Source organism: Nelumbo lutea, chromosome 8 (assembly GCF_056320005.1).
Source record: "Nelumbo lutea isolate HS-2025 chromosome 8, American lotus-T2T, whole genome shotgun sequence".
In the NCBI taxonomy this organism is placed as follows: Eukaryota; Viridiplantae; Streptophyta; class Magnoliopsida; order Proteales; family Nelumbonaceae; genus Nelumbo; species Nelumbo lutea.
The window spans coordinates 35,316,265-35,327,133 of NC_142691.1; the positions used below are offsets into that span (position 1 = coordinate 35,316,265).

The 10,869-nt window shown below is 42.6% G+C and overlaps 1 protein-coding gene across 1 annotated transcript; it reads right to left on the reverse strand.

Annotated features, from left to right (window-relative positions):
- Positions 1-80: 80 nt before the first annotated feature.
- Positions 81-6,146, reverse strand: LOC148843802 (4-coumarate--CoA ligase 2-like). The gene is made up of 5 exons (XM_088956527.1): positions 4,944-6,146; positions 4,555-4,753; positions 1,648-1,861; positions 1,444-1,546; positions 81-486 (listed from the first exon to the last, which is right to left on the reverse strand). Exons 1-5 carry the CDS (start codon positions 5,952-5,954, stop codon positions 367-369), a joined length of 1,647 nt encoding a protein of 548 aa, XP_088812653.1. The 5' UTR covers positions 5,955-6,146; the 3' UTR covers positions 81-366.
- Between the last annotated feature and the right edge of the window lie 4,723 nt (positions 6,147-10,869).

Genomic DNA, 10,869 nt, shown 5'->3' on the forward strand with positions numbered 1-10,869 from the left:
TAAGCTCCCCTAGTGGAGGGGGACCATGCTGCAAAGAAAAAATATGGATAAGACTTTGTCAAAAAAAATGGGAGAATATATGAACAATCTGACATATAACAATTAATTGACTTTGTAAAACATTTCATCAATGTCCCAAGTTTCTTCTACATCATTCATAACATCAAATATAGACATATTTAAACTCACAAATTAAAAATAAAATAAAAAATCTTTAATTTTCTTCATCCTACTTTTATATCTGAATGAGCCAACGCATTCAATCAGATCCCCCAGGAATCCCATTCCCAAAGCAGGTGTATATTATCTTCGGTGCAAGGGCAGTCGAGGGAGCAAAATACAGATTTGCCCTTTTTCTCGTTAGAACTAGTTGGAAACGCCAGCGGCTAGCTTTGCCCTCAGATCCTTCCTCAAGATCTTGCCAGATGGCGCCTTTGGAATGGCTTCAATGAAGAAGACTCGCTTGACTCTTTTGTAATATATAACCTGCACCACCAGCATGCAGTAAGAGGGCCTGAGATTTAACAAATTAATGATATGCATTTGATGGATATTTCGGTATTGTATATCAATGATAGGGGTCTTCATTCAATCGATTCGGTTCAAAAATATAATTTGATAATTTAGGGTTTGTTTGGTGCGTTTTTTTTTTTTGGAAGATCTTGTGGTAGTTTTGATATGCAAAAGACCTATTGAGTTTTTTCATGTAGATTTGAGCAGTTTGAAGCATGTTTGGCAGATACGTGTCTTTTTGTGTGAGATTAAAATGCAAAAGACGTGAAAAGCTTCGTTTGGAATTTCTCGAAATCAGCCTAAAATGGGATTTTCATGTCTTTTCAGTGTTCCGTCTTTTTGCGGCTAGATCTTCTACATGCCAAATGGAAATAGACCAAAAATCAGTCTTCAGAACTTGTAAATAGCCGAAAGACCGCACGAAAAGACATGCCAAACAGGCTCTTAGTTAGGCCATTTTTATGAATCAAATCAAAATAAATAAAATTTAAATCAGTTTGGTTTGGTTTTAAATTGGTTAGTTAAAATATAAATGTATGTTATACTTTTATTAATAATTATTATTAAAATATATCAACATTTATAATTAAAATGATATTACATATCATTATTAATATATGTATTTAGAATTGAAATATAAATATATTTATTTATTTTTATTAATTCAGCTTGATTGAATTGTTTTCCCAAATCAAACAAAAAACTAAAACCCGATATTTTTAAGATCATAAAACTGAATCAAATCAAAAACTAAAATAACCAAATTTAGCTTATTTGATTCAATTCGATTATCGATTTAATAAATAAATTTGAACACCCCTAATCAATAGGATTCAAGTTTCAACATCCCTTAAGGCCTTAACCCCTTTAACCAGGGTTGGGGGTGTTAAGGGAAGGGGAAGAAAAAACAAAGAAGAATTCAAGATTCACCTGCTTTGAGACGTATTCCTTGATTTCGTCCTCGGTGATCTGAGAACCATTGGATCTCACCACGAATGCAACTGGGATCTCTCCAGCTCGTTCATCCTTCATACTGGATTAAATCGGCGATGAGCTAGTTAGAATCCGTTGCCTTTGATCATAATCAGAACCGGACCAACCGGTTAGTTTATATAATATGGGGAGAGGACTTACGGAACTACGGCGACATCAGAAATGTCGGGATGAGTGATGAGGATTGCTTCCAGCTCGGCGGGGGCCACCTGGAACCCGTTGTATTTGATCAATTCTTTCAATCGGTCCACAATGAATAGCTCATCATCATCGTCAATGTAGCCAACATCCCCTGTATGCAGCCAGCCCTCTTTGTCAATGGTTCTCTCCGTCGCTTCCGCATCATTTAGATAGCCTAAACAATAGAGAAGGTCAAGTATGTCATTTCACTGTCCTTTTATTTTTGCAATGGCTTAAAAAAACAATCGAATTATATATTCTTTCGATGTCATATCGTTCTCGTATCATCAAAATTGTCGTTCAATTTTTACTTTATTTTAAACACAATAATGTAAATTCAGATTCAATAACTCGAATTTTGGGATTTTGGAATGGACTAGATGTAAGAATATAGATTCATAATAGACCAGAGACCCGGTTGACCTGTTTGAACCCAAACCAAGTTGGCCCCAGTCTAACTAAGATTAATTAATCAAGCCATGTTTGGTTGAAGTAAAAAAGGTAGGGAAAGGAAGAAAAAGGTAGAAAACTTTTACAAACTTTGCATAGGTTTCCTACTTTATCCTTCAAACCGAACATGATTTAATGGAAACTGAAAAGAAAAATATAAATAGGAGACTCATTTTTAAATAGAGTTTAAATCAGCCCCCCACAAGATTGCTGTCTCCCACAGTACATCCCATCGTATATTAGAAACATTTCCCAATGATGACATCATTATTTTCGATATTATCATCGAAGATGTTCAGAACACATGTACTGTAGGATCTTGCGGGGGCAATCTTGTGGGGAATTATTTGATCTCTTTCTAAATGGCCTCTGATTCTCTCTCTCTCTTTCTAATTTTTTCACCATCTCACATCCACCCACATGGGAATATCTTCAGAAACAGGCAAATACAGGATATGTTTCCAATGTGCAATTTTAGTGAAGTGTGGGTAGGTGTGAATAAGGTTCTTCTGGGCAGAGATCCTAAGACCATGACTCAATAAACAAAGGAATATCCTAACCAAAACATTTATTATAATTCATGACGATGATCTATAAACTTGGATTTCCTTATTGTAGAGGAAATAGACTGTTAAGGGGTTGGTGAAGCTGAGTTGCCATTTATTTTAATAATGATGATCCTGACTTGATGGAGTAGGTTTGAACCACCACTCCAAACTTGAAATAAAATATTGAGCATTAAAATTTCAGAGGGATATTACTTTAATCTGTGTCTTGCCTACAAGATTACTAGGGGAGATTAAGTTGAATTGGTTATCTCATATCCATCACCATCTATCCTTAATTCCTTTTGCTACACACAATGTTCCAGGTTTTCAATATTAGGTGAGATGATGTTGGATGGAAAGTTTGATAATTTGTAGGCCCATCAAATGGTAGGAGGTCATTATCCATTACCTACTTTAAACAACAAATAAAGGGAGCAGGCTAATCTCTTTACCAATTGCTAAATGGTTTAGGTGAATATTATCATTTGTTTACAATGAAAGTTGGAAAGTATCATCAAATTAAATGTATCTTTTAATAAAACACATAGCATGTTAGTGGTTCAAATGATCAGATGACCATTCAACACCCATTGAAAATGAGGAGACATGGGAAAATTTGTGATACCAAAAAGATATATAATGGGAAGAGATTTGACCGATCTGTGTGAATTTCATGAATACCATTTGATTGGTCACTTCTTTTATAATACTGGTTGATTGGCTTTAAGTTTTTCTACCATCATATTCTTCTCATAATATATTTAAATCCATTTTATTATGATACCAAAAAAGATATCATATCTGAAAAACTTATGACCAATCAACGAGTATCATATATATTAACCAGTTTACAGATGAGTTTTAATGGTCAGAGCTCTTCCCATACATTATAGATTTTCCTAATAAAAAACGTATTAACAATGTTGGGTCAACACCTACCACCGCCAATATTGTAAGACTCGCATCCAACTAAAACCCGGAATTCTTTGGGTCAAAGTAAACCGGGACCCATTACTAGGTTAGCAAGACCAGGTCTAAGTCTGATTTCTGGTAATTCCCTTACTAAGATACCCCATTGAGATGAGAATTTCCATGGGACTATACAGTGGGCTGTTGCAGCTAATCCTTACTAAGATACCCCATTGAGATGAGAATTTCTGATAATTCTCCTACTAAGATACTCCAAATCTTCACTACAATCAGCTCGATACCTTACCAATTAGCCACCTGACATCTTTGGTCTTGGGTTACTTAACACGGGTTAAACGGACAAGCAAAACAGTGACCCCATATGTCTGATATAGAGTTTCTCTTCGTTTGTTCCCAGGATGATTGCATTCATGCACCCTAACACTCTACGGGTGGATAGGGCTGGGTTGGATCCTGTCCATATTAAAATCAATTTCGATAAATTGGAGGATCAACAAAACATATAGAATTAGACCAATCCAGACTTAACGTTCTAAAGTATTTATTGGATTCGGTGGGATCTGGTCCATCTATAATAAATTTATACTGGATTGAGTTCGATTGAGCCGATGTCTGATCCACTAATGCAAAATAAGAATACAAGTGTCAATAGACCAAATTTTGATTGAAACTAATATAAATTAAAATGAATTTAAACAAATTAGAAGGTCCAAACATTGAATTGGACCTTATCAAAATGGTCCAAAATATTCATTACGTTGGACTGGATTGACACCCTAAGTGGTGGATATAACTAAGTCCTCAAGTTCGGCAGAGAAAAAGTGATAGGTGAGAGAATCCATCAATAACACATTTGAAACACTAAAGCGTATTTATGATAAAAAAAAAGAGAAAAAGAAAGAGCCCCACAGAATGGGAGAGAAAATTATCAAAGGTGTACCTTTCATGATCTGGGCTCCTCGGATACAAATCTCTCCAGGTTGATTTCTAGGCAAAGATTCACCGGTCTCCGGTTCAACCAGTTTCATCTCAGCGTTCCTAATCACAGTTCCACATGATCCTGATTTTATCACAAACGGCTCCTTAGCAAAGGCCAAACACATCGACAACACCGGTCCCGCCTCCGTCATTCCGTATCCCTGTTTCATTCATTAGTTATTTTCCAAACTCTATACCAAAAGCTTATCAAACCGAACCAGGTCAAACAGTCCGACCGTCTGGTTTAAAATCCGGTTGGACAGTTTTGGAGTCAAGGTCCAACCATCCGGTCCGGGCCGATTTTAAAAACCATGCCAAACACAGCATGCATAAATGAATAAAATTTCTTACTTGTCCAAGCTTGGCATTGGGAAGCTTGAGTCTGAGAGTGTCTTCAAGATCCTTTCCCATGGGCGCGGCACCAGACATCACCGTCCGAACGGAGGAGAGATCGTAGTCTACGACGACGGGGCACTTAGCCAAAGCCAGGACGATTGGAGGGACAAACGGCCCAATGGTCACTTTATACTTTTGTATAAGTTCCATCATTGCAACAACCTCGAATTTTTGCATAATCAGAATCGCCGAGCCAACCCGTAACCCGCAAAGCAACACCGAGTTAAGCGAGTAGATGTGGAACAGAGGCAACACGCATAACATCACATCCTCACAGTGAAGATACAAGTTCGGATTCTCTCCGTCAACCTGCTGAGCCACGCTGGTCACAAGGCCCTTGTGAGTTAACATCACACCTTTAGGCAACCCGGTCGTCCCAGACGAGTAGGGTAGTGCCACCACGTCGTCAGGGTGAATTTTTACAGTGGGCATTTCTGACTCGTCCGCCTGAGTCAACTCGGAAAAATGCAAACAGCCCTCGTGGGGCGAGTCAATAGTCATGATCATAACGTCGTTTGCCATGGCGAAGTCCCGCACTTTGTCGACATAACAAGCTTGCGTTATAATAAGTTTAGCTTTCGAGGCTTTGGCTTGCTTGGAAATCTCAGCCGGGGTATAAAAGGGATTCGCCGTAGTGCTGGTGGCACCGCGATAAGAAGCTCCGAGGAAGGCAAAGACAAACTCAGGCGAGTTGGGTAGTAGAAGCATGATCACCTGACCTTGTTTGATGCCCAGTTTGTTAAGGCCAGATGCTACTTTCCGCGAGATGAGTTCCACGTCGGCGTAAGTGTGTATTTCGCCGGTGGCACCGTTTATCAAGCATGGCCGGGAGCTGAATTTGGATATATTCTCGAAACAGTATGTGTGTAGAGGGAGATGGTTTGGGATGTAGATATCGGGGAGTTTCGATCTGTAAATGAATTCTTGTGGCTTTGTTGCCGTTTCTACTGGAGCAGATGGAGCCATTCGGGTTGGAGAGATGGAGAGAGAGAGAGAGAGAAAGAGAGAAAGAGAGAGGGAGAGAGATTAAGGAGTTCGGGTGTGAGTTTGGTTGAGCTCCTGACGACTAACACAAGAGGAGAAGGTAATATACTGGTGGGGGAAGGTAGGAGAACTGGTGGGAGGGAGTTGATTGGAATTATGGATTTGTTAAAAGACAAAAAGTTGGCGGAGGGGTCTCGTTAGAGTAGATATGGTTGGTGTGTGAGGTTTCGGTGACGGTGAACCGGTGATGTAGGTTGTGGATCTTACGTTGACTAAGGGAACTAGACATTCCACCATGCCACCTAGGGTTTCACCTACCACAAGTTTACCTGAATAGCCGGTCATGTTTGCTGCCGGTGACTTTACCTACTACCCGGCTACCGGAAATATTCTCTCTGAATTCTAACGCCTAGGGTGACGTATGAGTGGCGCAATCAGTGTTGGGTTGCTTTGTATTTGGTCTTGGCTAGGCTGCAAGCCAAAACACCGTCAATGCAAAAAGAAATCTGGCAATGCTGACAAGGGATAATTTATATATATATATATATAGATATATATAGCAGAGATTTATGATTCAGTCACCTTCAGAAATTTTTACTGTTTTTTTTTTCGGAAAAGTAAACTGTGCACCATCTGAATTTCAATGCAATCTTATACAATTTAAACCTACAAATATCCTCACCATAAAACACCCTGAAACATCAATACTCGTTTGTGCTCCTACCCCAATTATGTGGGGCTATGAATTCTTAAGATTTGTTCAACAGTCATTCTCCCATGTTTTTATTTTATTTATCATCAATAACTTCATCAACGATACCCTTTCAATTTTGATTCATTCCCCTACTTTGATGTCCAATTGTATAAAATACAATCCGTCGTTGATCGGGATGATCGGACCGTTCGGCTCAAGAATTATTTAGACAATCGATTCCATTTTACCTCAAACCTGATTTTTGGCTAAAATCATTAATTTGGTCAATAATTCATTGATTCGAGCAATTGAATAGTTGATCCATACAAAGGTTTTGGCCATTTTTATTTTAATTATTGTTTTTTATTTTTTTTTATTTTTTTGTTAGAATGAGCCATTTATTTGAACTGGATAATTGAATCGTCAACCCCGAAATCGGTGGCCATAATGATTCCAATTCCAGGTCGTTTCTTAAAATAGTAGTTCAAATCAACAAGAGTTTATGTAAAAACCCCAAAGAAGATATGCTGTTAGGGGTGCAAGTCGAGTAGGTTTGACCGGGTTAATGGTCAACCTAGGCCTGAGCCCAAGGTCAAGCCCGATTTGCCCAACCCGCCCTATAAATTGATGTACTCGGGTTGGGCTCGAGCCTAGGCTAGGCTCGATTTGGTCAATGAACCCACTCTGAAATTATACATATATAAATGTATTTATGCAAATATATATACATATATTTATGTATGTATATAAATATGTATACAAAATATCTATACAAAAGTTATATATACAAATATGTGTGTACATATATATATTGTTGCCGCACGGGTTGGCTAAGGGCAACAAGGTAAATTCACTCTTCGAGTTCCAAGCATCAGTTGAGGACCTCGGGGCCTCAAAAGAGGTTGACTAAAGCCAAGGACAGCAATCCGAGGTGAAGTACTCCTTCCAAGGACTATGGTAAAAGAGGACTTCACGTCAAGGCGAAGTCCCTGGTGATCTGAGATACTGCAAGACAGGGAGTGTCAGAGACCTCGGGGTGGATACCCGAGGTAGAGGCTCTGATGCTCAAGTTAGTACGAGGTATGAAGCAAGGGAGAGTGCAAAAGTGCTCCTGGAGAGAGTCTTCGGATGCACCAAATCTCCTTGAATTAATGCTAGGTAGACAACGTAGGTGTAGGAAGTAAATGAGTGAGTGATGTTGGAATTACTCCGTTTCAGCCCCTTTTAAGGGGCAGTTACCTCTTATTTATACTTGAGCATGCTCGTGGTAGGTGAAGATGAACGCCTCGGATGAGAGTCATATAAGGTTAGGCTGCAGGCACTGGCGGTACGCCGGATAGTTATGTGATTGGCTCCGTACGAAGGCAGCAAGGCTCCCTCCTACTATCGCTGACGTTAGTAGACGTTAGTGGGCTGAGCCAAGCTAACCCACATCACTTGCTCCCCACTCTCGAGACCGAGGTGAGGCCTCGGCTTTTGCCCGTAATGAGGGTAGTAATCAAAGTGAGGCTTCAGCTTTGGTCAATGAGATTAGTGGTCATTATGCCTTCGGATTCGTTAGTAGATGGATGTCATGTAGTGGTGTCGTCTTCGCCGTTTGCGCTGTCACTCTTCGGTTCGAAAGCATGAGCGATGTGGATGCCTCAGCTTGGCGGGGGTGTCCTGTATCCCGCATGGGCAAGTCACACTAGCAAGGCTACTATGCGTGGGACGGCCATCCCAAGAGTCCTGTGTTTGCCAAGTTGAATGGTCCACCCGGCGGTCCGTGATGAGTGGGCCTTTTGGATCGTTTGGCAGGTTGCCGCGGGCGACCTTCGTGGTCCACCCGACATCGTTTTGCCTTCCGAGAGCAAGCGCTAGGAGGTGCAGTGAGACTGGTTACTAGGAGCAGGGGGCTCTCGCATTAGTTGGATCTCCGCCGATCTGAACCGTTGCTTTTGGCGTCGTTGGCCTATGCTAAGGGGCTCCCATATTTGTTGGATCTGCGTCGATCTGAACCATTGCTTTGGCGTTGTTTCGTCTTCTGAGGGACTGCGCTAGGTGAAGCATCACAATTGGACGGTAGGAGCGAATTAGTTTTAGCCGTCGAATTTAGAGAAATCCAGGCCATTCATTTTCCTTTAAATAGGGGCCCTGATAGTGACTTTCTTCTCCATTTGAACCTAGATGCCCTTGCTCTCGAGTGAACACACCTCCCCAACTCTCAAGTCTCCAAAACTTTTTAACGTCTTCCCTTCTTCTAGACATTCCACCCTCTTTTAGGTAATCTTAACATGTCGTTTTTAGACTCTGGTCCCAAGTGCCATGAACTCCCGAACATCTCAGGAGGGAGCTCTCCTACAACCCACTCTCCCTTGTCTTTTCTAGGTTCTTTAGTTGTAGTCCCAAGAGGTGACCATTTTGAGGGAGAGGTTAGCCTTGGGGGGTGCTGAGGGCAGTCACCGAGGAAATGACTCTCCCCATGAAAGCGCCTCCGAGGGAGCCTAAGGGATCTCCTCTCTCCAAGGGTGATGCCGTGGAACTCGTCGCCGGACCCGTAGGAGGGAGTGTTGCCCAAAGGGTGGCTGATACTAGTGTCCCACTTTCAGAGTTTGACAGCTCCTTTGACGTGTGCCAGGTCAAATCCTTGGCGAAGAGGTTCCATATACCCTGATCTTATAGCTTGAGGGTCCTTGACCTGGGTAATAGGCCATGGGCCCCGAGAAGGCGGAAATCTGTATCTATTAGAATTTTTTAGAGTTTGGCCTTAGGTTTCCCCTCCCAACATTGATCTCCAAGCTGCTGGAGTAGTACGACATCACTATCAGCCAGCTTGTACCCAATGCCCTTCGGACCATCGTGGCAATGATGGTATGGGCTCGGCTCAGGGGCATGGAGCTAAGGTTGAGACTATACCACGCCATGCCCGTGCCAAGGAAGCATGCTTCCGAGGCCAACATATACTACTTCCACCTGAGGAGAGGGAAGTCAGTGCACAACCCCTCATCTGTCCATGGGTAGAAGGATAAGTTCTCCTAAGTCTCCTGCCCCAAGGGCTGGCACTTCAGGTCCAACTAGGGGGAGGTCTGCGTCATCGTTGAGAGATATCCCCCACTGCTCCGAGATGAAGAGGCTGCAACAATAGCTCACCTACTTGTGATGGGGACATTCCAGGCAAAGCCCTTGGTGGAGGAGGTCACCCTAGTCTTCGTTGGGATTAGCCCAACCCCCCTTGGTAGGAGAGGTTCTGTAGTTAGTGCATCTTCCACTCTCTTTTCTTTTTCGCTAACGTGCTAACTACTTTTCTTTGTTGTTTCACAGAAGTGCCAATGGACACCAAGGAATGCTTGTTGGCGAAGGCTCGGGCGAAGCAGGTCGAGAAGAAGGCCAAAGGACAGACACCGAAGAGGCCTGACGATGAAGTTTCCCCTGCCTCGGTGAAGGGGGGAGATTCGGAAGTGCCTGCCAAGGGGAAGTAGTCGGTGGTGGCATCGAAGAGGACAATGGAGGTGCCGAAGAAGCCCACCACTGGGGACAAGGTGCCGAAGTGGCCCACGGAGGGGCCTGAGGCGGGAAGGAAGAGACCCGCTGTTGACACACCGAGGGAGGAGCCCTCACGAAAGCTTGCCAACACAGATAGGCAGGCCGAGGAGGTGGTGTGGAGGTCTGCACCTAGGGAGAGCCCATCTAGGCCTTCGTCAAACCCTCCATCAGAACAAGTTGCCTCCAAGAGGACAGAAGGGGCTGGTAGGACTTTCCGCCCCCAATGGCAACTCCGAGAGGGGGACTGCATCCGTGACGAGGGGGTCAACCAAGAGTTGGTTAGGGAATCCATCCTGCCGAGGGATTGCTACTGCCTTTTGCAAAGTGACCCCAAGTCCATTTATGATGAGGGCTTGTATCATTTGGCATGGGTAAGACGTTCTTCAATATTTCATTATGTATGTATTTTTATGTTTTATTTTCACTGATTGGTTTTGTGGAGGGCTTGTCTACACTTCGTCAGTTTGGGGGACCAAACAAGGCTGGCCATGGGTCGCACCGACAAGGCCGAGAAGGAGAAGAAGGCTGCAGAGGAGAAGCACCAAAGGGAAAGGGAGAAGCTCAAAAAGGCAGCCGCCGCCGCCGAGGAGAAACACCAGAAATTTCGAAAGGCGCTTCTAGACGAACAATCACTTCGGGATTGCCTTGAGGCTCAGCTGAAGGAGGCACAGAAAGGGCTCT

What these genes read in the sequence shown, in the direction of transcription:
- LOC148843802 (XM_088956527.1), bottom strand. Translation starts at nt 5,954, where the DNA reads ATGGCTCCATCTGCTCCAGTAGAAACGGCAACAAAGCCACAAGAATTC. An exon ending in CCAATGCCAAGCTTGGACAA is followed by an intron (nt 4,754 to 4,943) that starts GTAAGAAATTTT and finishes TGAATGAAACAG; the next exon opens with GGATACGGAATGACGGAGGC. An exon ending in AGGAGCCCAGATCATGAAAG is followed by an intron (nt 1,862 to 4,554) that starts GTACACCTTTGA and finishes TCTATTGTTTAG; the next exon opens with GCTATCTAAATGATGCGGAA.